At 53.8% G+C, this 27,845-nt stretch overlaps 2 protein-coding genes across 9 annotated transcripts in view; both read right to left on the bottom strand.

The window, feature by feature from the left end:
* Positions 1 to 14,756, bottom strand: part of IKZF4 (IKAROS family zinc finger 4) — a 50,722-nt gene extending 35,966 nt beyond the window's left edge. For 3 of the 8 annotated variants that reach the window (XM_065575864.1, XM_065575865.1, XM_065575866.1), the window contains exon 1: positions 14,353 to 14,495. Coding sequence is in view for 2 of the 8 variants with exons in the window: in XM_065575863.1 (XP_065431935.1) it covers positions 14,353 to 14,551 (199 nt within the window). In the remaining 6 variants the exon portion in view is untranslated. Of the gene's footprint in view, positions 1 to 14,352 lie in introns of all 8 variants that reach the window. The other 5 variants (XM_065575868.1, XM_065575867.1, XM_065575869.1 and 2 more) reach the window with 3 other exon arrangements.
* A 6,509-nt stretch (positions 14,757 to 21,265) lies between these two features.
* On the bottom strand, positions 21,266 to 25,588 carry SUOX (sulfite oxidase). The gene is made up of 2 exons (XM_065575871.1): positions 24,635 to 25,588; positions 21,266 to 24,174 (listed from the first exon to the last, which is right to left on the bottom strand). The coding sequence occupies exons 1-2, from the start codon at positions 24,863 to 24,865 to the stop codon at positions 22,729 to 22,731; spliced, it is 1,677 nt and encodes a 558-aa protein (XP_065431943.1). The 5' UTR covers positions 24,866 to 25,588; the 3' UTR covers positions 21,266 to 22,728.
* Positions 25,589 to 27,845: the final 2,257 nt, after the last annotated feature.

The raw sequence follows: 27,845 nt of genomic DNA, 5'->3' as shown, positions 1-27,845 counted from the left end.
GTTGCTTTTCCACTGACTTGGTGCTCACCAAAGCATCATCAGCTGAACACACAAGCAGTGCAGGCTTCCCTGCATGCCCTGTCCTAGAGGGGGCTCTGGGCCCCATTCAATCCTTGGCCTCTTGGCCGAGGCGAAGAACAATTTCAATTTTTGTTTTCAACTGTGTGCAGGGCCTGGCAAGGAACAGGACCGAGATCGACGAATTTCACACAAGCTAAGTAATCGGCTAGTAATGCCAAGAGCGCTGCCGAGCCGGAGGCCCAGTTCCACGGCCGTTACTCCTTATTCACACCAGCAGCCCCGTTCGAGTCAAGGAGTCTGTGCCCAACATCAAGGAAGTGAGGTTCAAGACGCCATCTCTGTATTTTAAAAGGGGAGAAGAGAACTGGGAACTCCTCACAGCAGTTGGCCAAGCCAGGTGCTGACCAGCAGGAATTTTTACTTTGCAAGACTGGCTACATCTGGTGAATAAGGCACTACTCATCTAAACCCACTAGCAATGACTGGCCTTAAGGACCCTCAGCTGAATAAACAGTTTTGTTGGTATTTTTTTCTGAGACATTTTTACAAACAAACACTCAACATCTGCACTGATCAGACCCTAGATCTCAAAGTCAGCAGTGCCAGGTGACTGAAAACAATCCCTGGTTTAAAGAAACCGATCGTTTCAAAGGATGAATTTTACATTTTGGTGACATGCGCTGGGTCTGGAAGGAATTTGATTATAAAGGAAGATCAAACGGTTACGTTCCAGGTTTGCTCTCAATTGCCAGTTAGCAACTGCTTGATAGGAGTGCGCTTGTATTTACACACTACCTTTGTCTCAAAGCCTTTTACTAAGGCTGAATGATCAACCCCTATGAAATACAGCTGCCTTCAGAATGGTCTGCACAATTGAAAGGGAAGGGGATATTTAGATCACTGGAGGATCCCCTATTCTTAAGAAAAGTGTCCCAGGGGATCTTTGGTGCCCACACAGAAGAGACGTGACCCTCCTTGGTTTATAAGGTCTTGTGTGAAAGTTCCAGAGCAAAATGCACACAACAGTTTATCTCCTTGGAGAGGGTAGAGTCCATGCTCCTGGAGATTTGACCCTGCAGCTACAGGGACATGACACATGTCAAAGTCACACTTTTCCCATTGAGCCATCCCATCTCACACTGCTACTGTGGCAGAGAGCAGGCCAATACCTACCCTGTCCTCCTAGCTTTCAGACATGATCGTGTTAGAGCATTAGGAACTTAAATGCACTAAAATTAGAGCAGAGTGGCTTTAGAACTGCTTGAAGTTCTCAGCTTCTCTGAAATAAGGACTTTTCCCCTAGTGACAAGACTCGGGGGGGGAAAAACCTCAGAAATAGCCCAATTAAAAGCAAAAATCTCCAATCTCACTGTGATGCCGTTTGTAAACGTCCTTTGCACTGAGAGGGGCTTTTGAGAAAAGCTAGGACTGGACTGCCTTATGGAGGGGGGAAAGGGCTGCATCATTGTGTGTTTAGTAGATATTTGGATTATGAAAGAATTCTAGAGATAGAAAAGTCTTGTTAGGTCACACCTAGTCCATCTAATTCCAAGCGTCTCAAACCATGAAGATTCCATCAGTCCCTTGGGACGCAATTCTGCAGTCCTATTGTTCTCACTGGAAGACAGCCTAAATGTTTCTTCTCTTAATTTCATCCCATTACTCTGTTGATACCCTAAGTACTGTGAAATAGTGCTCTGCATGTTAAATATCCCAACGTCAGCCGTGGAACACTTTTCAGATTCCTGATGCCATAATTGCAAGCGCGAGAACACTAAACTCCAACCAAATTATACTGAGGCATCTGCATTATTACAAGTAGGATCACAATGAACATTAACCCCTAATGAGAAGAAGCCGGCCTTCTGCAGAAAGCCCCAGATCCTACAACAGCTTTTGGAAAGCCTGGCCACAACGATTAACATTCTTCAGGTCCTCACGAGAGCCCAACACTCCAAGTTGATCTGCATGTGTGTCGTCTCCCTGGAGAGAACGCACGTTTATTTTTGTGCTCGCCATGATTCACTGTTTAAGATGCACAAATTGGACTCTTCGTGCCGTTCAAGCTGTGAGCTGGGATAAACAGGAGCCTCTCTAGGGAACGGTTCAAATGAACACCCTCACATTTTAATGGCATGAAAACAATTAACCGACAAAAGCAACACAACAGATCGCGATGAAAACTTCCAGCTTCAGTGAATCCACTAATCAAGGCAAAAGCAACAGCTTGTGCTTTTCAACTCAGAAGCAAACTTGCCACAGCCGGCTTCAGAGTGCTGTACATTTATTTCTCCCTCCACTCGGGGTGCAAAGAAAACAAGATACTCACAGGGTCGATGGTGCTAAAACGTACTCGCTTCATCCTCTCCTTCAAGGAGACGGACCTTGTCTAGATTGAGACTCTTTCAGTGACCTTTAGGGTTAGAATGCCTCCACTTACTATGCTGAAAGAGCTGGGGAAATACGTTATAAGTGCGTGAGTTCAGGGCCCCCATTCTGCACAGGGGGTGGAGGGCTGAGATGATATTTCAAGATGTACACTTAGCTTCCAATCATTTACAGAGTGGGACGTGACCTTAAAATGGCCCTATTAATACTGAAAGAGCCCAAATTTAAAAGGTGGCATCAAAACAATAAGAGCTGTTAGAACTGACTTCATCCTACCGCAAATTGCAGCTAAAATCCATCTTTTCTCTCCTGCCTCTAATCTCTGAATTTCTCTGCCCCCTCTTCAGCTGTTATTGAACTTTGTTCTGGATAGAGCTGGTATGAGAAATACAATATCAAATAAAGCTGTAATGCAAAACGAGCCAGGAGGGCCATGTTTTAAAAAAGCAAGAGAATAAACTTTCAAACAATAGCCTGCAACAGACACTGGATAAAATATTCCGATGTTTCAGTCAAGCCCATGTAGGGTCTGTACCTGGTGGAATATGTTTGAGAATTTACGTACGTTCCTTCACAGACAAGAGGGAAGATACTAACACTGAACACTTTTTGTTGGCGAAAAAGGAAACATACAAATCAAAACACCTTCAAGCCCAACTGCATTCACCAAATAGAAAGCTGCATTTCTCCTCTCCTGTTACAAACAGTCCCTAGACAAAGCCCTCTTCAAATAAGGACATTTTAAATTTAATTTTTATTTTACCATTAATCCAAACTGCATGGCAGTAGTGAGATTTCAAACTGCTTTTAAATCCGTGAGGCTAATAATTCAGAAAACCTATTGGTCAGTTAAGAACATAAGAACGGCCATACTGGATCAGACCAATGGCCCATCTAGCCCAGCATCTTGTCTTCTGGCAGCAGCTGCTTCCAGATGTGTCAGAGGGAATTAACAGAACAGGGCAATTTATTGAGTGATCCATCCCCAGTTGTTCAGTCCCAGCTTCTGGCCGTCAGAGGTATAGGGACACTCAGAGCATGGGGTTGCATCCCGGGAAATAGCCATTGATGGACCTCTCCTCCAGGAACTTATCTAATTCTTTTTTGAACCCAGTCACACTTCTAGCCTTCACAACATTCCCCTGGCAAGGAGTTCCACAGGTCGACTGTGCGTTCTGTGAAGAAGTACTTCCTTATATTTGTTTTAAACTTGCTGCCTATTAATTTCAGCAGGTGACCCCTGGCTTTTCTGTTAGGTGTAGGAGGTAAATAACACTTCCTTATTCGCTTTTTACCACATCATGCTTTTACAGACCTCTATCCTATCCCACCTTAGTCATCTCTTTTCCAAGCTGAACAGTCCTAGTCTTTTTAATATCTCCTCAGATAGAGGCTGTTCCATACCCTTTATCACTTTTGTTGTCCTCTGTACTTTTTGCAATTCTAATACGCCTTTTTTGAGATGCAGCGGCCAGCACTGCAGGCAGTATTCAAGTTGTGGGCGTACCATGGATTTATATAGCAGCAGTATGATCTTTTCTGTCTTATTATCTATCCTGTTCCTAACATCGTTAGCTTTTTGAACTGCCTCTGCACACTGAGCAGATGTTTTCAGAGCACTAGCCATGACTCCAACCTCTTTTTCTTGAGTGGTAACAGCTAATTAAGACACCATTCTTTTGTATGTATACTTGGGATTATGTTTTCCAATGTGTATTATTTTCCACTTAACGTTGAATTTCATCTGTCATTTTCTTGTCTAGTCACATAGTTCTGAGAGATCCCTTTGTAGCTCTTTGTAGCCAGCTTTGGACTTAACTATCTTGAGTAGTTTTGTACCGTCTGCAAACTTTGCCACCTCACTGTTCACCCCCTTTTCCAAATCATTTATGAATACGTTGACCAGCACTGGTTTTAGTACAGATCTTTGGGTAACCCCACTATTTACCTCTCTCCATTGTGAAAACTGATCATTTAGTCCTATCCCTTGTTTTCTATCTTTTAACCAGTTAGTGATCCATGAGAGGACCTTCCCTCTTATCCCACGACTGTTCACTTTGTTTAAGAGCCTTTGGTGAGGGACCTTGGCAAAGGCTTTCTGAAAGCCCAGGTAACAGAGGGGTAGCCGTGTTAGTCTGGATCTGTAAAAAGAAAAAGAGTCCTGTGGCACCTTAGAGACTAACAGACATATTGGAGCACAAGCTTTCGTGGGTGAATACCCACTTCGTCAGACACATGCGTCTGACAAAGTGGGTATTCACCCACGAAAGCTTATGCTGAAAGACCAAGTACACTATACCCCCCCAATCAACATGTTTGTTGACCCCCTACACGAATTCTAATAGATTGGTGAGGCAAGATTTCCCTTCACAAAAGCCATGCTGACTCTTCCTCAACAAATCGGCTTACTGGTGTATAACTGTCAGGATTGCTTCTGGAGCCTTTTCTCAAGATTGGTGTTCTATTAGCTGTCTTCCAATCCTCTGGTACAGAGGCCAATTTAAGCTGTAGGTTACATCCCACAGTTAGTAGTTCTGCAATTTCATATTTGAGTTCCTTCAGAACTCTTGGGTGAATTCCGTTTGGTCCTGGTGACCTATTACTGTTTATCAGTTTGTTCCAAAACCTCCTCTACTGACACCTCAATTTGGGACAGGTCCTCAGATCTGTCATTCTAAAAATGACGACTCGGGTGTGAGGATCTCCCTCACATCCTCTGCAGTGAAGACGGATGCAAAGAATTCATTTAATTTCTCAATAATGGCCCTGTCTTCCTTGAGTGCTCCTTTAGCAACTCAATCGTCCAGTGACCCCACTGACTGTTCGGCAGGCTTCCTGCTTCCGACGTACTTAAAAAAAAAAAATCGCTGTTAGTTTTTGTGTCTTTTGCTAGCTGTTTTTCAGATTCCTTTTTGGTCTCCCTAATTATACTTTTACACTTGATTTGCCAGAGTTTATGCTCTTGTTCTAATTTTACTTTCCTTTTGCAATAGGAATTTGATTTATTTTCTCCATCACCAATAAATGTTTTATATTAAGAATCAGCCATAGAAACTGAAAGCTAAGCAATTAAGAAGAGGAAGATTTGTTGAGGTTTATTTTTCAGCCAGACTTATTCCAAACATTGTTTTTCTAAGCATCTATTTAACTCCAACATCTGATGCACTCTTGGGAGAAAAGCTGTGTGTGAAAGATTCAAACTGGTACTTCAACTGAGTGCCCAGAAAGTTCCCACAACAATTTTCTAGTCCTCCAGGAAACTTCCATCAAAAACAAGACAGACAAGACTCGATATTGCCGATGGTTAAAAAACCAAGCAAAACCTTTACATTTTATCATCACAAGGAAGCAATAAGTAAATAAAATACAATAAAAAAATGACAAACTTTTTATTCCTATGCAGGTCAGCTTTATATTATTAAACTTTCTTCAGGAACTTGGTTTCATAAGGAAGCATTGTCAGAACTTTGAAATACATCCTTGCTGCCTTCCTACAACACAAGCCACCAGAGAGATGCCATAGTCGAGCAGTCAGAGCATCAGGTTTGGCAATCAAGACCTTCAGCGTTCCATGCCCAACCACCACTGATACAGGCAAGTAAATTTCATCTCCTGTGTTCCATCTGTAAAATACAGGTGAAGATACTCACCTCACAACTAATGGTTGTACAGCACTTTGAGATATAAAGCCAAATGCCAGGAATTGAGATAACAATGATCAGTAGACAAGCCAGTGCATAATAAGCGGCATCACTTCCAAGATTTGTAGAACCTCTCTCTGCTTGGACTTTTCTATGGTGGTTTTACCAATTAGAAGAATGCTTTGAAAACTGAAGACAATTTATTTTACTAGGGTGACGGGATAGAACTGAAATATTTTCAGTCCCGACATGAAGCTAATCAGGAACAGCCAGAGACATTCCCAATCCTGAAAACATGCCCAGGGAAATAAATACCAAGAGCAAACACTGCAACACAGGCTACACCTTTCTCCTTCCAACACAGGGCTGTCCAGGAAGAACACAGGGAGGCCTCACAAGCTGACTGCAGGGTCAGTTCAACAAGCGGATCATTCAAACAAGGGAAAGCAAATGTCTAAAAGCAAACTCTTCCGAACTTCTTCATTCTTCTAATGACTTGGTCAGCCATGGAGTCATTGACAGAGGATAAACTTACCCAAGAGGTCTGCGCACCTTTGCAGCTCCAACCAAAGTACTAATGGTGGGAGAGAGCTGAGGTCTATTCCCAGCTCCACCAGTGGGCAAGTCACCCTAACTCTGTGCCTCAGTTTCCCCACCCAACAGATAAGGATACTGACCTCCGTGGTAAAGCATTTTGAGACTTATGGATGAGAAGCCCCTACGTACGTTCTGGGTATTATTATTATTTATACAAGCATCACACGATCAGTCGAACTTCAGCTGTGGGACGTGTGAAGAAACAGATCTAGGGCAGATGCAGCCATAATTAACATCTCTGCTAGGGTAAGAATTAATAAGAGCCAGAAACGCCCCTGTATTTTCTTTTTCCAACCCTTTGTTTCCATCACCAGCCGTTCACTTTCCAGCGTGAGGACTTTTTTCCACCTTTGCTACAGACAGACGTTCATCGGACGAACCGGCTTCTTTTTAAGTTTGGGTCATCGGAAGCATTTCAAAAAAGCTCAGGGCAAAGGATTTTTTTTAAAAAACATTTGTTTTTAATCAAACTGCCAATGCTTTAAATGCCAAGGGAGCTGCTTTCAGAGCTCCGAGTTGCATACTCATGCACTGCCGCGGCTAGCTGCAGTTATCTGGTAGAGCAGAACTGGAGAACACCCTTTGCAGCTGAGTGATTTTGACAAATTAGCAAGTAAATAGACAAAATCAAAACACAGAGCTAGCGCATCAAGATGTTGTCTTTGTCCTTTAATTTTATCCATTGCACTTGAGTTTTCACTATTTAATGCTTTGTAATAGATTAGTAAAAAGCCTGCACTGTCATTGGAAAAATGAATTCAATGTAATCCTAGACCAAAAGGCGGTGTCTACCTGTGCATCGTTTCTGAATTGGGAAGGGACCACTGATTTTCTTGGGTGCTTATTCTGAAGCGTGCCATCTAATGAAGTTTTACTGGGCAAATTTAATGCAATATTAAAGTGTTAAACCGCAGCCTTTTCAAGTTTCTGCTTTAGGAACGGGAGAAAGAAACATGATATAGAAATAAATCTAACTCATGCACTCGACAGAAGATGACTACATAAGAACGGCCATTCTGGGTCAGACCAATGGTCCATCTAGCCGAGTCTCTTGTCTTCTGACAGTGGCTACTGCCAGGAGTTTCAGAGGGAATGAACAGAACAGGGCAACTTCAAGTGATCTACCCTCTCATCCAGTCCCAGCTTCTAGCAGTCAGTAGTTTAAGGATATCTGGAGCATGGGGATGTGTCCCTGGCCATCTCGGCTAAGAGCCATTGACGGACCTGTCCTCCAGGAACTTATCTAATTGGTTTTTTGAACCCACTTATACTTTTGGCCTGCATAACACCATATGGCAATGAGTTCCACAGTTTGGTTGTGCGCTGGGTGAAGCAGAACTTCCTTTTGTTTGTTTTAAACCTGCTGCCTATTCATTTCATTGGGTGACCCCTAGTTCTTGTGTTATGAGACGGAGTAAATAACACTTCCTTACTCACTTTTTCTAGGCCAGTCATGATTTTATAGACCTCTATCAGATCCCCCTTTAGCCATCTCTTTTCTAAGAGAAACAGTCCCAGTCTTTCTAATCTTTCCTCAGATGGAAGCTGTCCTATACCCTTAAGCATTTTCAATGCCCTTCTCTGCACCTTTTCCAATTCTAATGTATCTTTGTGAGATGACGCGCCCAGAACTGCACACAGTATTCCAGGTGTGGCCATCCCATGGATTTACAACAGTGACATTATGATGTTTTCTGTCTTATTATCTATCCCATTCCTAGTGGTTCCTAACATTGGTAGCTCTTTTGACTGCGACTGCATGTTGAGCAGATGTTTTCAGGGAACTACCAATGACGACTCAAAGATCTTTCGTGAGTGTAACCGCTAATTCAGACTCCATCGTTTTGTATGTACAGTTGGAATTATTCCCCCCCCCCCCCAACGTGCATTACTTTGCACTTATCAGCATTGAATTTCATTGGCCAGTCACCCAGTTTAGTGAGATCCCTTTGTAGTAGGGACTTATCCTAATAAACAGGTCCCCTTTACTGCTCTGGTCAACTCATCATGACCACCATTTTATTACACTTAGCAGCATCCTAAGCTATAAGGATAAGTTGGATATTTTTCCCTCTAGACAAGCACACTTAAATAACTCCCGTGCTAGAGTCCCTTATTCTAAAGGCTGCGTAAATAGGAGTAAAAATTCTGTCCTTTCTATAAAGATAATGCTTGAAAATCGGGGGGGGGGGGGGGTGGGGGGTTGCAAGGGATACAATAAACCACTTTAAAAAGCAACAGAGGGTCCTGTGGCACCTTTGAGACTAACAGAAGTACTGGGAGCATAAGCTTTCGTGGGTAAGAACCTCACTTCTTCAGATGCAATAAACCACTTTGGAGATCTAAATCCATTTCCTCTGGGCAATACCCAAAATTAGGTCCAACCGAGTGGCTTTATATAAAATATGAACTGTTACAAGAACTATATTTGACTGAAGCAAAGGTGCCTTTTTTATTTTTTTTTTTTAAAGGATTATATCATTGGAAAGAGTCTCCCAGAGATGTCACTTTCTAATAATGCTAATAGGAGACCTATGTGTAAATTTCCCATGCAGCAATATACTTTTTATCTCAAGGCCATTGATGGAGGTGTAATAAAATAGTAAGTTCAACTACTGCTCTTAAACACTACAATTAAAAAACTTTTAAAACGAAGTTTGAATTCAAAGCATAAAAAGAAGGACCGTCTCTTACCGTGTTTTTGTACAGCATCTAGGTCCTTGTTGAGTTCTCTGGCACTACCACAATTTGAATAAATAATAACCATAATCATGGGCTGCTATGCTGAAAACTACAAGAGGCAGCATGAAATGCAAGAAGCTTCTTTTCTTTCTAAGGGAACGAAGGAAAACCCGACCTCCTCAGCATTTGCCTAGACGGATTCACAGACAAATGGAAAGTCAGTCCCACTCCCACCCACCACCCTAGAGTGACAGCGACCTTTACAAATAAAGGCATACTGCACTTTTGAACACCAATATTTTGAGATCCAACATGAGGCAGTATAGAAACACAATGTACTTGACTAACATTAACTGTACGGATGCCAGACGCACACAAACTTTCAACTGAACTGATCCACTGCAAACAGAATAAATAATCCTCACGCGCTCTCTTCCCCCACTGGCATTTTCTCCCTCTTCCTCCTTTGGTGACCTCGGATAACCCCATCTCCATCTCACAGGATGGGAGACCAAAACCTAATATCTGTGGTCCTATAATTCCGTTACCAGCGTACAAACTGCTGCTGTATACATTCCCCAAAGGAATTAAGGCTTTTGGGGAATCAAATTAACTACTAGACCAAACTGCCTCCCACTCTAAACAATGACACTTTCACTAAGTCTCCAAACTCAGCCTTTGCAAGCTGGGGGGCATGACTAACTGAGGTCTCTGAGGTTGCATGGCGACCCTGAAAGTGAAAGCTAAGACGAAGCTGAAAATCATTATCCTGTCTGCGCTGGGTCTCTCGCTACATGCACAAGACAAGTTCTAAGTGAGGACAATACCTACCCTTCTCCTCCCAACACCTCTGCAGCCTTGATCAACAACTCAGCAATGACCGGGCCCTGGTCTTCACCAAGCAAAAAGGGGAGTGATCGTACCACGGGCTAGCTAACAGGGCATTCTAGTTTCCAAGCACGTACCTCAACCTGCTAACACACATGAAAACTACAGACTGCCTTGTCTTTAGGACTTGAACATGTGGTAAGAACACACCTTGATTCCTAGTCTGAACACACCCCAAAGCTTTGTCTAGATAACATTGCCTTTGGCACTTCTGTACACCAACCTTACGGTTTCAGAGGAGCAGACTTAGGGCATGAGGAATGGACTGCTCCCTGCACTAACACAGTACCGCTTATCTGAGGACCTTGAGACACTTTACAAATATTATGATTAAAGCGTTACATTTTCTTAACCTTCCTCAAGATATTACCCCAACCTTACTAATAGGGAAACTGAGGCACGGGGACATTATATGACTTGCCAAAGGGCACACACTGAGTCAGTGGCAGAGCTAGGAACATAGCACGGGACTCCTGCCCTGTGCTTTGGTCACAAGACCATCCCTCCCTCGGGGGCAGCTGAACCACAGATAAGAAATATTATTTCTTCTCGCGCACAGGTCCCAGGACAGGCCACTTCTAAGTCTGGTACGTTCACTCGAGAGTTCAGATTTAACAGCAAGAGCCACAGAACCAGACAGCGGAGTACATAGCCGAGGCAGCTACGTTTATCCTCCAGCTGCCAACAACAGCTTGTGGTCCAAGAATGTCTCGCCGCAAGGCTGCCGCTGCTGTGTCTTCATGTGCCTTACCCCTGCCATGCTAGGAAATTTGGATCCTTCTTCCTTAAGTCTCCATGGCCCCTATCTATGCTGTGGTACTGCATGGGGATAGAAAAGAATTAATACAACCCTCCTCTGCGATTGCTGGAGAACCCGAGCCTAGCCCCTGTGGAAATCACACGGACTGCATGGACAACCAGGGCTGAGGAGGGGCAATTGTACTGAGGCCCTGAGCTCAGGGCCGCCCCACAAAACATCTGTCACCTCTGCATAAATAAAGTGAAATGGGAGTGGGTGGGGCCCTAGTGAACATGTCATACCGGGCCCCCAAATTTCTCAATGGCACCTATGGACAAAGCCTTGTCCCAATGAGGAATGCTTTTGTGGAGGGTTTTTGTGTGCTGTAGTGAGGCAATACTCCTCACGTGGGAACGAAATTTAGATTTTGCTTGGATCTAAGTCATCTTCAGTGACGAGGCGAACAACACACATCAAGTGGTCAGGTATCATTCAGCAGATGGCACTCTGCACAATACATCCTGCTCCTCCTGAGGTCCTGAACATCGGGTGATAAAGACAGGATGGTCCACTGGCTAGGTCTGTACAGCGCCGAGCACAATGGAGCCTGGTCCATGACTAGGACTCCTACGCACTATGGTAATACAAATAAAGTAATCACAGGTGCTAGCCTGGGACGTGGGACACCCGGGTTCAATTCCCTGCTCCACCAAAGACTTCTTGAATGACCTTGCTCAAGTCACTTAGCCTCTTGTGGCTCAGCTCCCCATCTGTAAAATGAGGACAGCAGCACTTCCCGCCTTCAGAGGGGTCTGACGCGGGTAAAGACATTCAAGATTATGAGTAAATCTTCCAAATACCCCAACAAATGGAACTGTTAGTGCAGAGATAAAGCTGAGCAAGGAAATCATCATCTAAGCCAGACACCAACCTGACAGTTTCACGCTTCTCAGATGAAAAGTGCTAAGTATTATCCAACAGCAGCCTTAACCTTAACTCCGCCACCTTGTGCACGTGCACCATCACGCCAGCTGTAAGTAATACAATGTGCACACAGCTGCATCGGCCGGGCTAGGAAAAGGGTAAGTTACTTTAAGCAACGGAAAAGAAATACCTCCAAGAATGTAAGATGATCAGACAAATCAACCTACAAGACACTGGACTGAAGCAGGGAGGCAAAGCAATTTTATGGAAATCCAACAAGATTCACTGTCCCTGAAGGACTAGAAATAAGAAACTATCGTTGCATTTCTAAAAATGTGAAACCCTTCATTCTTCCCACACCCCCACAGGGTGCCTGGTACCACCAAGTGCCACCAAAACAGTCAGGTTACGTTTCTTTTTTCTTATAGAGGAATATCATGTCAAACTACAGGACCATTCGAGAGCGGGGAGTGGCCAAAGTAAAGGGAGAAGGGTAACAGGCTGGAAGTGATGGTGGGGGGAATCAGAGAGTGTTTCTTTCCTCTCTTCCAAAAGTAACTACAAGTAAAACCCTAGGAGGCGACAATTTATTGTGGATTCTTTAGTCTGATCCCTGTGGAGGGAAGGGTGTACCTCCCCCCACCCCAGTTCCCTAAAGCTACCAACCTTGCAGGGCAGTGTATGGAAAGGAACCGAGAAGGGAAAATAGAAGGACGCAGGTATGTCCCCAGTCTATCCCCTCTCACGCCAGTGCCCCCCCCAAGCATGAAGAAAAGGGGCTTCAAAAAGGAAGTCTGGGACACCTGAGCAGCAGGGAAACACTCCCCAATGCTCCCCCCATTCCCAATAGTTCCCCTATCAGCCCTCCAACCTCAGCCAGCCGCACCCCATTACCCCGGCCTTCTCCTCTCAGCCATCCCCTCCCTCCCAGAGAGATGCCTCTGTACCCACCTTGCCTCCCCCACCCACCCCAGACGCCTCCCTTAGCCCCCTCGCCACTCCTGGACAGCTGCCCCTGCCCCCAACCATAGTCATAGTGATCAATGGCTCTATGTCTAGTTGGCAGCTGGTATCAAGTGGAGTGCCCCAAGGGTTGGTCCTGGGGCCGGTTTTGTTCAATATCTTCATTAATGATCTGGAGGATGGCATGGATTGCACCCTCAGCAAGTTTGCAGATGACACTAAACTGGGAGGTGTGGTAGATATGCTGGAGGGTAGGGGCAGGATACAGAGGGACCTAGACAAATTAGAGGATTGGGCCAAAAGAAACCTGATGAAGTTCAACAAGGACAAGTGCAGAGTCCTGCACTTAGGATGGAAGAATCCCATGCACTGCTACAGGCTGGGGACCGACTGGCTAGGCAGCAGTTCTGCAGAAAAGGACCTAGGGGTTACAGTGGACGAGAAGCTGGATATGAGTCAACAGTGTGCCCTTGTTGCCAAGAAGGCTAACAGCATTTTGGGCTGTATAAGTAGGGGCATTGCCAGCAGATCGAGGGACGTGATAGTTCCCCTCTATTCGGCATTGGTTAAGCCTCATCTGGAATACTGTGTCCAGTTTTGGGCCCCACACTACAAGAACGATGTGGAAATATTGGAAAGAGTCCAGCGGAGGGCAACAAAAATGATCAGGGGCTGGAGCACATGACTTATGAGGAGAGGCTGAGGGAACTGGGGTTATTTAGTTTGCAGAAGAGAAGAGTGAGGGGGGATTTGATAGCTGCCTTCAACTACCTGAAGGGGGGTTCCAAAGAGGATGGAGCTCGGCTGTTCTCAGTGGTGGCAGATGACAGAACAAGGAGCAATGGTCTCGAGTTACAGTGGGGGAGGTCTAGGTTGGATATTAGGAAGGTGGAGAAGCACTGGAATGGGTTCCCTAGGGAGGTGGTGGAATCTCCATCCTAAGAGGTTTTTAAGGCCCGGTTTGACAAAGCCCTGGCTGGGATGATTTAGTTGGGGATTGGTCCTGTTCTGAGCAGGGGGTTGGACTAGATACCTCCTAAGGTCCCTTCCCACCCTGCTAGTCTATGAGTCTATGAACCCTTCCAGCCCCCTCCACCTCCCCACAGCCCACCCCCCATCCCCTCCCCACAGACCCCCCATTACCACACCACAGCCCAACCCCTCCCCCTCTATCCCCTCCCCACAGCCCCCCCATCACCACCCCACAGCCCACCCCCTATATCCCCTACCCACAGCCCACCCCCTCCCCACCCCACAGCCCACCCCCTCCCCCTCTATCCCCTCCCCACAGCCCCCCCATCATCACCCTACAGCCCAACCCCTCCCCCTCCATCCCCTCCCCACAGCCCCCCCATCACCACCCCACAGCCCACCCCCTCTATCCCCTCCCCACAGACCCCACAGCCCCTCCCCACAGCCCAACCCCTCCCCCTCCATCACCACCCCACAGTCCCCCCATCTCCCCCCGGACCCCCACCCCCCGGCCAAGCTGCCCCTCCCCCTTCTCACCTGAGGGGAGGGGCTGCGGGGGAGGGGCCCCCCGGCCCGGCCGCTGGGGGGTGGGGACTGGGGGGCTCAGCGGCTCCGCAGCGGCGGCTCCATCGGCGGCGGCTTCACCTGAGGAGGGACCGGGCCCCCCTCCCCTCCCCGAGCCACTTCCGGTCCCACTGCCAGGAGACAGGCGGGGGCAACCGCGCGCCGAGCGCATCGAGCTGGCAGGGAGCAACCGAGAGCATCGTTCCGGGGGGGGGGGGGCGTTGGCAGCAGCCGAGCGCCGAATGAATCGAGCGAGCAGGGAGCCGCTAGGCGCTCAGCCCTCGTTCCGAGGGGAGCCAGGGAAGCGGGCGAGTGCCGAGAGCATCGAGCCAGGGAGAAGCCCCGGGCAGCGGCGAAGCGCATCGATAGCCAGGTTGCCGCAGGAGCAGCCGAGAGCATCGATTGGGGGAGCAGCCCAGCGTCGAGAGCATCGATGGGCAGGGCTGGCCCCGCGGGCTACAGCTGGCGGAGGGCGGGGCGGAGGGCGTGGGCGAGAATCGATCTATAATGATCGATCCGCGCTATTGGCCCCCATCGATGATCGGTCCTGAATTCACCCCCCCTCAGCCAACTTTCCATTCTGTATTTTGATTACCAAATTATCTGCCACGTGACGGCGGGTCAAATCGATCGATAATCGACTGATCAATAATCGATCATCAGCCGATAATCGCGCCACCCTACCGCTCGGCAAAGGACAGGACAGCAGCCTGGAGCAAGAGTCCCCATGAACCAATCACGTCTCCAGTAGCATTAATTCACCTAAATAACAGACCGAGAATCGGTGCCGAGAAATCCCGCTCCTCGCTGACGGACCAGTGCCAAGAGTTATCACAGCACCGGGCCTGGTCCTGACATAACATGAACGACCCATTAGAGCATAACTATTTCCCAATTGATTCATTCGCATTACGGAATTACACGTTAATTACCAGCAAACTGGGTGTGACCCTATTAACAGGCAGCCTCTCCTGGCCTCCCTGTGCTACCAGGCCTTTCCTGTACTCCCCACCTGTTTCTAGGAGGTGTTGCTAGCTGTCTTGTCTTTTGAGTGCAGGACCCAAAACAACTGGAGGACTTGCCAATCCAGCAAGGAGCTCTGCTTTTACATGGGGTTTGCCTGGCACACAGCTCACTCCAGGATTGGGACCAGAGTTGGTTTCATTTTGGCCCTTTAAAAGAGCCAAGTTGCCTGACGTCAACGGGAGTTGTAGATACTCAGCCCCTCTGAAAATCAGGCCCCGGGGGGGGGGCTCATGTTGGGTTCCCAAAAGCCGTGGCCATTTTTGAACATTTGGCTGCAAAAATCCCATCCTGAGGATAGGGTTATTCCTGACCTGCGCTTAGCAGAATTCATTTCATTATAGAAAATAAAGACAAGAAATATGGATGATGGGCCAGATTCGCTCCTGCCACAAGCCGGTGCAATTTCAGGCTTCAATTGGGAGCTACCGCTGCATAGACCGTCCGGTCTTTTGTTGTGTGTGTGTACAGCACCTCGCACAGGGGGGCCACAACGGGGGCTTTTACTGCGCTACAATTATACGTAATGATCAGCATCAGAACAGAGTTACTCTTGCCAAAGCTCAAACCGCGGCTATCCCTGTGCCGCTTCCTCTCGCTGCTTCTCCCCCTCTTTAGGCCCTGCCTGGTCAGGCCCAATCTGAAATTCCCTTTGAAGCCCGAGGCACCGTCTGAAGGACGCAATCAATTCCCCGCAGACGCTAATTCCAATCTCTTTGGAGTTGGGAATTTTTGACCAAATTAGCTAATTCCATTGTTTTATCCAATATGCAAATGGCGCAGAGCCTCAGGGCTGACTCAGAGTCAAATGACCTTTTGCTCCTAGAATTTCCCTTTGATCCAGACACACGCCACTTCAAACCTTCGCTGGCTCGCTGCATGAAATCTGAAGTTTTGACGTACGTGCCATGAAGGGGACCCTCTGTTGCCTACATCATGTTATTTGAAGGCCCCTGCCATTTCCACAGTGAGCGCTGCGTTCTTGGTGAATGATGCTGTGTCAGTTACCCCGGGGGTCAGGTCTGATTCCTAGGTAGCCGGGCTCATCTGCATTTCTCCCTAAGCAACCTGGGCCCTTCATCACTTGAAGTGCGTTGGTGACTCGGTAGGTGGCAGTCTTCCCTTGGAGCTAGCACGGAGGGCTGGATCCTCAGGCATTTAGGCACCTAATTCCCGTTGAAATTCAATGAGGGCAGATGGGCAGTGCTGGCTGATGTCAATGGGAGTTAGGCCCTTTGAGGGTCAGTGCACCAGAGATAGATGACAAAGACCCCAGGACACAGTCTGTATTCGCCTCAGTGCCCTGGCCCGGATCATTATCGTCTGTTTCCTTTTGTCGTTTCAATGGTGTACAATGTTCCTCTTCATTTCCCCACCTGGAATCATTGCAGCCTTGTCACCGGCTGTTCTACAGCTGCCACGTTCCACCCCAGAGGTGGCTGCATTTCAGTGGCGGGTAGAGAGGCTAGAAAGTGCTAGCAGCTAGAGAAGGAAGGTAACATTCTTTTATTAACAGGCCCATGGAAAGACGGCAGTGGTGGCACATCTTCCCGCTGCAGAGCGGCTTTCCACGGCTCCCGGCCTCCCCTGATTATTCACACAGGCAACAGTCTCAGGTCTAGCTCCCCGCCCTGTGAACCCCCCACTCACACAGCACATACCGACGAATCCATTAGCCACGAATCACTGTCACCGGCCCAGGGCCAGGTGAGTAGCCCAGTTTCTAGGGTGGTTGTTTACGGGCCCGATCTAAAGCCTGTGGAAGTGAGTTCCGCTGACTCCAAGGGAGGTTGGCTCAGATCCGCTACGCCTGCCACTCGCGTTACAGGGGAATCTAGATGCCTCGACTGTGACTGGACCTCGCTGTGCCAGGTGCTGCATAAACATAGGGGCAGGCTCTCTCCACTAGGCCCTGCTGCCTCCCAGAGGCTCTATCACACGCTGTCTGTTGAGGGGAGAATTCCCCCACAGTCAGTCAAACCTGGGCAATGCCAGCTGGTGACACGGCCTGACACCCCCACCCCCCACACTCCTCAGCATTCCTGGGTCCCACTGAGCCGTCAGCCCCTCGCCCCCCTCCTGCCCCAAGCCAAGGCGCTCTGCTCTGCCTGTGAGAGGAGAAGCCCCCGGGCGCGGGAATGCCGCATTCCCTCCCTCTCCGTGCACTCGGGCTTCTACCACCCCTCGCCCCTTCTAAACCAGACCCACCAAGCGTGCCCTTGTGTCCTTCCCCTTCCTGGGCGGGTGGGTGCCAAGCCGGGGCAGGTGGGTGGGCGTATCCTGGAGGGGTGAGGTTCTGGAACCAACCCACAACCACTCCTTCGGCCCACCCCGACCCCACATCTGCAGGCTCCCGGCGAGCCCAGAGCACACCCCTGGCGGGCTCCTCCCCGCCCGGCTCGGGGCTGGTTTGGTGGCTTAGCCAAAAGGGGGTGTGTGTCAGAGCTTCTCAGCAGCCCCCGGAAGCACCCACTCCAGGGTGCAGTATCACTGGGTCCCGTAGCACTGGAGGCTGGTGCCTACCAACCGCTCCTGCCTTTTGACACAACCGGTCTGCTAGCGGCCCCATGTCCGCAGCCCTCCCCCAGGGCCACTACATGCCAACGCGGGCCCGTCTTCCCATCGCAGGCCCGACACAGCTGACCCGACGGCGCCCCTATTGCCCCTGCGGGGGCCGAGCCAGCGCTGTGTATTCCCACCCCACCTGCACTGGGGCTCGGGGCCCTGGAACCGCTCTGCACCAGCTGCCCACTAGCCTTCCCGGCCGCGGAAACGTGTGAAATCCGGAATCGGAACAGCCACCCCGGCTCCCCGCGCCAGGAGGGAGTGAGAGAGCGGGCAGGGCTCTGTTCAACCTTCCCTGCCTGCACAGGTGCCAGCTCCGTCCTGCCCCGGGGTCCGATATTGATGGGGATCCTACAAGGTGCACACGCTGATGCTCCACGGACCCTCCACGGCTTCAGCCCACTAGCCAGGGAGGTTTATTAAAATGCACGTGCTCCGGCTGCTGAATACGTAACAGCCAGGCCCGCAGGGCTGGACGCAGCCAGTTCCACCCGCCCAGAGAAACGTGCCCAACACGGCTCAGGCCGGGTCAGAGATCAGCAGTGAGTTAGCGACAGACGCTGGGCGACGGGCTGCCCGGGTGCCCAGGGTTCCAGGGAAGAGGGGGAAGAGCCTAAACTTCTCCTGCACCAGCAGCTTCCTTCAGCTATTCCGGGGGGAAGGAGCCCCCCGCCCAAACCACCTGCAGCTCTCCTGCTATGGGACAACCAGCCTGTAATCCCCGAGGCGGCGTCCCTGCACCCCACCGCAGAGAGCCCCCGGGGTCTCAATCCCCCACCCAGCCCCAAACTCACAAGCCCTTACACCTTCGCAGGGAGCAAGCTGTGGCAGGCGCCGGTGCCAGGCGCCGGTGCCAAGCGGGGCTGTGCCCAGCGGGGCGGTGATGGGGCTGAGTGAGAAACACTTGATCAGCCCCAATCTAGGGGAATGGACTGGGACTGGCTGGATAGCCCTGCGTCTGCCTGTGTTAGCCAGGGCTGGAAAGAGGCTAGAGGGAGTGGGGAAGAGAAAGGCCAGGCACAGAGGGAGCTGGGAGCCTTCTGGCCTGTTGCTGGCCAGGCCTGCACCTGGCAAAGTTGGCTGCGAAACCGGCACCTAGGTGGAAAGCAGAGGGGCCCAGCGTCCGAGTCCGATCTCCCAGGGAGCCGGGTTTAAAGACGGCTGCTTTCCCCGGAGGCTGGCCTGACATTGCAGCCTCATGCTAGGGCAAGAGAGCCTGGAGCCAGGGCACTGGAGAGACAAGCGGCACCAAGAGCTGATGAGCCGGTTCTGGGGATGGGGGGGGGGGATCCCCACTTTCTGCTTTGATTAGACCTGAGCCCAAGGAAATTCTGAGATTTGGACAGTTGTTTGCATCCCGAATCAGACCAAAACGTTGAAATAAATAAATAAAAAAATCGTGGAACGGAAAGTTCTGAAACATCTCAATCTGGAAACATTAAGCCATCGTGTTTCGCCACCGAGCCATGTCCCACCCCAGCTGCTGCAATGCCTCAAGGGAGGGGTAGTCTGGGTGCCTTGTGCCCCGTTCTCCTCTATGGGACAAGCTCCCCAGATGGACTACACCTCCCATGATGCACCATGGTGCATCTTTGGAGGCGTACATAAGAACAGCCATCCTATGTCAGACCAATGGTCCATCTAGCCCAGTCTCCTGTCTTCCAGCTGAGGCCAGTGCCAGGTGACTCAGGGAATGAACAGAGCAGGGCACTTAGTGAGTGATCCATCCCCAGTCATTCAGGCCCAGCTTCCGGCAGTCAGGGGCTAGGGACACCCAGAGCCCAGGGTTGCATCCTTGAGCATCTGGGCTAATAGCCGTTGATGGACCCATCCTCCGTGAACTTTATCTAGTTCTTTTTTTAACCCAGTTATACTTTGTCCTTCACCACATCCCCTGGCAAGGAGTTCCACAGGCTGACTGGGTGTTGTGTGAAGAAATACTTCCTGATGTTTATTTTTAAAACTGTTGCCTATTCATTTTATTGAGGGACTCTGGTTCTTGTGCAATGCAAAGGGGCAAATAACACTTCCTTATTACCTGTCTCCACCCCACTCATTTTATAGACCTCTCTCATATCCCTCCACAGTCATTTTTCTAAACAGAACAGGCCCAGGCTTTTGAATCTCTCCTCAGATGGAAGCTGTTCCAGCCCCCTCATCAGTTTTGTTGCCCTTCTCTAACATATCCTTTTTTTGAGATGGGGGATCGGCCCCGCACACAGTGTTCAAGGTGTGGACCTACGCTGGATTTATATGGGGGTATTATATTTTCTGTATTATCTATCCCCTGTGCTAATGTTGTGTTTGCTTTTTTGACAGCCGGTGCACCCTGAGTGGATGTTTTCAGAGAACTATCCACAATGACTCCAAGATCTCCTTCTTGAGTGGTAACAGCTCATTCAGATGCCATCATTTGATATGTAGAGTTGGGATGATGTTTTCCCATGTGCATTACTTTGCATTTATCAACATTGAATTTCATCTGCTATTTTCTTCCCTAGCCAGTGCCTCCGAGTTTTGTGAGATCCCTTTGTAACTCTTTGCCACCAGCTTTGGACTTAACTACCTTAAGTCATTGTGTAGCAGCTGCAAACTTTGCCACCTCACTGTTTATGCCTTTTTCCAGATCATTTTATGAAGATGTTGAACGGCGCTAGTCCCAGTACAGATCCTTGGGGACCCTGCTATTTACCTCTCCCCACTGTCAAAACTGACCATTTAGTCCTATCCTTTGTTTCATTGTTTAACCTGTTACCGATCTGTGAGAGCACCTTCCCTCTTATCCTATGACTCCTTACTTTGCTTAAGACCCTTTGGTGAGGGACCTTGGCAAGGGCTTTCTGAAAGTCCAAGTAAACTGTATCAACACATTTGTTGACCCCCTCGAAGAATTCTAGTAGATTAGTGAGGCATGATTTCCCTTTACATAAGCCATGTTGACTCTTCCCCAACATATCATGTCTGATAATTCTGTTCTTTACTATAGTTTCAACCAGTTTGCCTGGTACTGATGTTAGACTTACCGGCCTGTAATTGCCAGGATCGCCGCTGGAGCCTTTTTAAAAAATCAGCATCACATTAGCTACCCTCCGAGCATCTGGTCCCGAGGCTGATTTCAGCAATTGCTCACATACCCCGGTGAGTCGTTCTGAGGCAGCTGGGCCATAGAGAATGGGGTCTGAGGCACGAAAATCACAACAAGCAGGAGGCAGTGCTCACCTGGGTGCAGATTCATGCGGAACTAACCTGCAACGAACCATCGCAGGAGAGCTGACAAACCAGACGGGTCAGAGTCAGGTCGGCCTCAGACAAAAGATTTATTTAAAAATTTTCTCAAACAGAAAATTGAAAAATGTCAGGGGAAAAAACCTGAAATTTTCCTGGGGAAAATAGTTTTACTCTGGGGGAAGCCGCACATTCTGGTGGAGAATCTCTGGCCAGCATACAGCTTATGGCTTTGAACATCTCAGCAGACTGACTAGCCGAGAAAGCCACTGACCACAGCACAGGGGACATTTATGTAGCATTTTCCTAGTGGGGGGAAATCAGAGGATCTCTCGATCCCAGCCCCGGAGGCAGATGGCACCAGCAGAGCCAGGCTAGGCAGCATGGCTGTGGTGGTTTGATCCGTTTAGAAATCGGAACATTCCCCTGCCCGGGACACGAGGTCGTCAGACTCATGCTCAGCTCCTGCTGCGAGGAGAACTTCCACCCCAGGCAACGGTTAACCCCCCGAAGCCTCGGGGGGCAGCCAGCTGCCCTGTAAATGAAGGAGACGAGTCCATAAACGCGGCACAATCTTTACAGCCGCCTGTGTCTGACACTTCCCCACGGCCGTAAAGTAATCGGACTTTGGCACAGCCCGGAACAGCACCGGGGATGGGACGGGAAGAGCCAAGGTGTTTGCCCCGCGCCGCGGGGGGAGCCCAGAGCCAAGACGCAGTGGATCGGTCGGCGAACAGGCCAGCTCCGCGGCAGGAGGGAGGCGAGGGCTGGGGCAGCGCCGGGGAGCAGAGGATGAACGGGCTCTGAACCAGAAGGCACGTCGTGCTAAAGGCAGGCGGAGGGCACAGGCCGGCACGTGCACTAAGGGCAGGTGGGGAGAAGGAGATGGCTGCCGGCGGGGGGTGGGGTGGGGGGGAAGGTGGATTTTACACTGGGTTAATGGGGGCGACATGGGCAGGAATAACAGCACCAGCGGGAGAACTGGGCGCTGCCGTCCTGGCCCCAGGCCAGGAACAGCTTCCTCTCCCTGCCCCCGCCCATGCCAGCCTGCCCCAGCCCGCGCCGGGGGGGACCTGCCTCCAGGGATAAGCTCCAGCCCCGCAGCCCGGTCCAGGCCGGGGCCGCCAGCACAGGGCCGCTTGGGGCCAGCTGGAATGGTATTTCAGTGCTAAGGCCCCTCTCCCCCGTCCTGGTGGGAACTAGGCTGAGACTCACCAAACTCATCTCACCAAGGGCCCCACCCTGGGGCCAGCCCATCTGTCCCCCCTGCCTCCTCCCTGAGCAGTAGGCCAGGCCCACAGGAAGGGAGCCCTGGAGGGGCCGGGGTGTGTGTGTGTGCGTCCCTGAGCCGGCCTCTCCAAGCTCCCCCTGGGGCTGGGTGGATCCGTTTCATGGACTCCCTCCCCAACTCAGCCACCCCTCTCCATCCATCCGGGGGGGGGGGGCTGCATGTCTCCCCTGCCCCCCACTCTCCTCTGTGCTGCCGCAGGCCATTGGCGCCCACTGAGCGGCCGGGACCTGCCCCCCCCCCCCCCGTTAATCCTCGGCCACGGTGACGGTGACGCGGTGCCAGGCGTTGCTCAGCACCCCCCGCAGGTTCCAGATGGGCTCCACCGTGTCGGGCTGCACGTTGTAGCTGGCGTCCACGGCCTTGCAGACAATGTCCAGCTCCGTGGCGCCGGGGGGAACGGGGGCCGTGAGCTGCCACAGGCGCCAGGCCCAGGCCCGGCCCGGCTGCTGCTCCTCGCCCGTCAGCTCGGCCACGCGCCACGTCCGGCCGCCGTCCAGCGAGACGTCCACGCGCACCACGCCGCGCCCGCCCCCGCTCCAGGCGTAGCCCTTGACCGTCAGCTCCCCGGGCGGGACGGTGGCCCCAGGCGCGGGGTCGGTGATGGCCGACTGGACGGGCAGCTCCTGGATGGCGGGAGCCGTTGTGAAATCCACCGTGTCCCAGTCCACGGCGGGCGAGAAGCCCTTGTAGTCGTTCTGCTGCCAGTGGCTTGGGCTCTCCTCCGGGCTCACGGAGACCCGGCCCAGCCACTTGACGTTGCGGGCGCCCACCACGCCCGGCACCACCACCCGCAGCGGGTAGCCGTGGTCCCGTGGCAGCTCCTCGCCGTTCATCTCGTAGGCCAGCAGCACGTCGGCCCCGCGGCCCATGGCCGTGCGGTAAGGGATGGAGGCTCCGTAGGCCACCCCGCTCAGGTCCTTATCCAGGCCCTCGAAGCAGACGTGGTGCTCCCCGGCCTCCCCCTCCTCCTCCCTGTAGCCGGCGTGCACCAGGACATCCCGGAGCCGGACGCCGCCCCAGCGGGCCGTGCTGATGGCCGCCACCCCCCACTCCAGCCCCTTCACCTGCCGGACGCGGCTCATCTCCGAGCGGCGGTTCCCGGCGCACTGCAGGGTGACCGTCACCTCGTGCTTGGGGAAGCGGCGCTTGAGCTCGGACAGCGAGAGCGCCAGCACGCGGCCCCCCGGCCCCTCCACCTGCAGCCGGTAGCTGGCGGCGTCCACGGCCGGCACCGGGAGGTGGTTGCGTTTGAAGAAGAGCTGGTTGGGCGTCAGGTAGTTCTCGGTCAGCAGCTCAGCTGGCGGCTCCGCGTTGAAGGGCTTGAGGCTGTTGACTTGGAGGGCGGGGTGCCGAGGGGGGTCCCCGGAGTAGGGGTCCCCCTGGGTGGCCTGGCTCTGCTCCTCGGGGCTCAGCTCCCCCACCTTGTAGGCCTGCAGGATCTCCAGCACGTGCGCCTGGCTGTGCACGGCGTACATGGCCCAGAAGGGCTCCAGGGCGCCCCCCGCTGCCAGCAGGACCTTGCTCTTGCCCCCCGGGTGCAGCTCCACGAAGTCGGTGATGTCGAAGACCTCGCGGCCGTAGGTCACCCAGACCCGCTCGGCCAGGCTGCGGTGCCGCCCCACCTCCTGGCGGGTGAACACGGGGTACGGCGCCCCGGGCGCGGCCTCAGCGTTCGGCTCGGCCTCCGCCGCCTGCAGGGACAAGGAGAGGGGCTCGAGGTGCATCCGCCAACATCCACCGCAGGCCTCCGAGAGCCTCACCCGCCTCGGGGGGGGAAGGGATGCACCCCAGGCTACGCAGCACCTCAGGGGCAGAACTGGGAGCGGAACCAGGGATCCTGGCTCCCAGACCCCTCTCTGCTCTAACCACTAGACCCCATTCCCCTCCCAGAGCTGGGAGAGAACCCAGGAGTCCTGGTTCCCAGCCCCCCCTGCTCTAACCACTAGATCCCACTCCCCTCCCGGAGCTGGGAGAGAACCCAGGAGTCCTGATTCCCAGCCCCCCCATGCTCTAACCACTAGACCATGCCTCCTTCCCCAAGATGCCCATCCAGCTCTCATGCCACCTTTGTGCCCTGAGGCAGAGAGCTGAGCACTCCAGGGAGGCTCTGGGGAGCCGCCGATCCCATGACGCTGGTCCCAGCTCCCTCACCCGCCTGCGGTGATCTCCGTAGGCCAGGCCGGCGCCCAGGCCCAGCAGAGCCCCCACGGCCATGACCTTCCGTCTCCGGCTGCCGTCGCCCGGGCTCCAGGTGCCATGAGTGCGGGAGGGGGTCCAGGCAGTGCAGGCTTGGGGGTGGGACCCCCAGGCCACAGCTGCCAACCTGGGGGAGAAACCAGGACTCCAGTGAGGGCAAAAATCCCCCAGCAACCTCCCTGCCATCTACAGGACACCCAGGGCACCAGCCCAGCACGTCCTGCTCGCCTGCCATCTACTGGCTGTGCAGCAGGGGGCGCTCTCTGCACAGGGCTGACCCCACTGCGGCACTAGGGGGCGCTGTGCTGCAGGGTGGGGCTCAGCAAGGGGCGCTTTGCCCCTCCCCCGCATTCCTGGCCCGCTTCCAACCCAGCCTCCCTAAAATAATACCTGTAATTTCAGCCCGACCCGGGAGTCCTGTTCATGTCCTTTGCTAGGCGACTGTGCGGCTGTTAAACAGTTGCCACCTGCCACCCCAGAGGTGGCTGCATTTCAGCCTCCAGCCCCTGGGCTCCCTCTGGCACCTGAACGGTTCCCGGCCCTGGACTCCTTCCCAGGCCAGCAGCCGGTGGAACATTAACCCAGAGTTCCCCTACCACAGGTCTGATAAGATAACGCCAGCCATCGAGCCATAAAGGGATCTCCCCTGACAGATAAAACTCGCCTGCTCTCTCGCTGGGGCTGCGGCTGAGAGCCTCTGCAGGGGGCAGAGATTAGATTAGAGCCGCTGGGGGATTCTGCAAAACCCTGGCAAGGTGTCAAAGCGGCAGCTGCCCTAAAGAGAATCCCAAAGGAACTTCACGCTAGCTCCCTCCTCGCCTTTTCCCTTTGCAGTCCCAGGGGCTGCGGGTGGGAGTGAGGGGCACCGGCAGAGCTGGGGGGGAGCCCGGGGCTGGGGGAGCAGGGGGCTGGGCAGTGAGAGGTGCCGGCAGAGCTGGGAAGGGGGGGAAGCGCAGGGCTGGGGGAGCAGGGGGCTGGGCAGTGAGGGGCACCGGCAGAGCTGGGAAGGGGGGGAAGCGCAGGGCTGGGGGAGCAGGGGGCTGGGCAGTGAGGGGCACCGGCAGAGCTGGGAAGGGGGGGGAAGCGCAGGGCTGGGGGAGCAGGGGGCTGGGCAGTGAGGGGCACCGGCAGAGCTGGGAAGGGGGGGAAGCGCAGGGCTGGGCGAGCAGGGGGCTGGGCAGTGAGAGGCACCGGCAGAGCTGGGGGGGGGAAGCGCAGGGCTGGGCGAGCAGGGGGCTGGGCAGTGAGAGGCACCGGCAGAGCTGGGGGGGGGGGAGCGGAGGGCTGGGGGAGCAGGGGGCTGGGCAGTGAGGGGCACCGGCAGAGCTGGGTAGGGGGGGGAAGAGCAGGGCTGGGCTAGCAGGGGGCTGGGCAGTGAGTGGCACCGGCAGAGCTGGGGAGGGGGGGGAAGCACAGGGCTGGGGGAGCAGGGGGCTGGGCAGTGAGAGGCACCGGCAGAGCTGGGTAGGGGGGGGAAGCACAGGGCTGGGGGAGCAGGGGGCTGGGCAGTGAGGGGCACCGGCAGAGCTGGGAAGGGGGGAAGCGCAGGGCTGGGGGAGCAGGGGGCTGGGCAGTGAGAGGCACCGGCAGAGCTGGGTAGGGGGGGGAAGCACAGGGCTGGGGGAGCAGGGGGCTGGGCAGTGAGGGGCACCAGCAGAACTGGGAAGGGGGGGAAGCGCAGGGCTGGGCGAGCAGGGGGCTGGGCAGTGAGAGGCACCGGCAGAGCTGGGGGGGGGGGGGAAGCGCAGGGCTGGGGGAGCAGGGGGCTGGGCAGTGAGGGGCACCGGCAGAGCTGGGAAGGGGGGGAAGAGCAGGGCTGGGGGAGCAGGGGGCTGGGCAGTGAGAGGCACCGGCAGAGCTGGGGGGGGGGGGGAAGCGCAGGGCTGGGGGAGCAGGGGGCTGGGCAGTGAGGGGCACCGGCAGAGCTGGGAAGGGGGGGAAGAGCAGGGCTGGGGGAGCAGGGGGCTGGGCAGTGAGGGGCACCGGCAGAGCTGGGAAGGGGGGGAAGAGCAGGGCTGGGGGAGCAGGGGGCTGGGCAGTGAGGGGCACCGGCAGAGCTGGGAAGGGGGGGGAAGCGCAGGGCTGGGGGAGCAGGGGGCTGGACAGTGAGAAGCACCGGCAGAGCTGGGAAGGGGGGGAAGCACAGGGCTGGGGGAGCAGGGGGCTGGGCAGTGAGGGGCACCGGCAGAGCTGGGAAGGGGGGGGAAGCGCAGGGCTGGGCGAGCAGGGGGCTGGGCAGTGAGAGGCACCGGCAGAGCTGGGGGGGGGGGGGGAAGCGCAGGGCTGGGGGAGCAGGGGGCTGGGCAGTGAGGGGCACCGGCAGAGCTGGGAAGGGGGGGGGAAAGCGCAGGGCTGGGGGAGCAGGGGGCTGGGCAGTGAGGGGCACCAGCAGAGCTGGGTAGGGGGGGAAGCGCAGGGCTGGGGGAGCAGGGGGCTGGGCAGTGAGGGGCACCGGCAGAGCTGGGGAGGGGGGGGAAGCACAGGGCTGGGGGAGCAGGGGGCTGGGCAGTGAGGGGCACCGGCAGAGCTGGGAAGGGGGGGAAGCGCAGGGCTGGGCGAGCAGGGGGCTGGGCAGTGAGAGGCACCGGCAGAGCTGGGGGGGGGGGGGGGGAAGCGCAGGGCTGGGGGAGCAGGGGGCTGGGCAGTGAGGGGCACCGGCAGAGCTGGGAAGGGGGGGGAAGAGCAGGGCTGGAGGAGCAGGGGGCTGGGCAGTGAGGGGCACCGGCAGAGCTGGGAAGGGGGGGAAGAGCAGGGCTGGGGGAGCAGGGGGCTGGGCAGTGAGGGGCACCGGCAGAGCTGGGAAGGGCAGGAAGAGCAGGGCTGGGGGAGCAGGGGGCTGGGCAGTGAGGGGCACCGGCAGAGCTGGGGGTGGGGGGAAGCACAGGGCTGGGGGAGCAGGGGGCTGGGCAGTGAGGGGCACCGGCAGAGCTGGGTAGGGGGGGGAAGCGCAGGGCTGGGGGAGCAGGGGGCTGGGCAGTGAGGGGCACCAGCAGAGCTGGGTAGGGGGGGGAAGCGCAGGGCTGGGGGAGCAGGGGGCTGGGCAGTGAGGGGCACCGGCAGAGCTGGGAAGGGGGGGGAAGCGCAGGGCTGGGGGAGCAGGGGGCTGGGCAGTGAGGGGCACCGGCAGAGCTGGGTAGGGGGGGAAGCGCAGGGCTGGGGGAGCAGG

Source organism: Chrysemys picta, chromosome 22, assembly GCF_011386835.1.
Source record: "Chrysemys picta bellii isolate R12L10 chromosome 22, ASM1138683v2, whole genome shotgun sequence".
In the NCBI taxonomy this organism is placed as follows: domain Eukaryota; kingdom Metazoa; phylum Chordata; order Testudines; family Emydidae; genus Chrysemys; species Chrysemys picta.
Note: the sequence above shows the minus strand (reverse complement) of the source record. Positions and strands in the feature narration are given on the sequence as shown.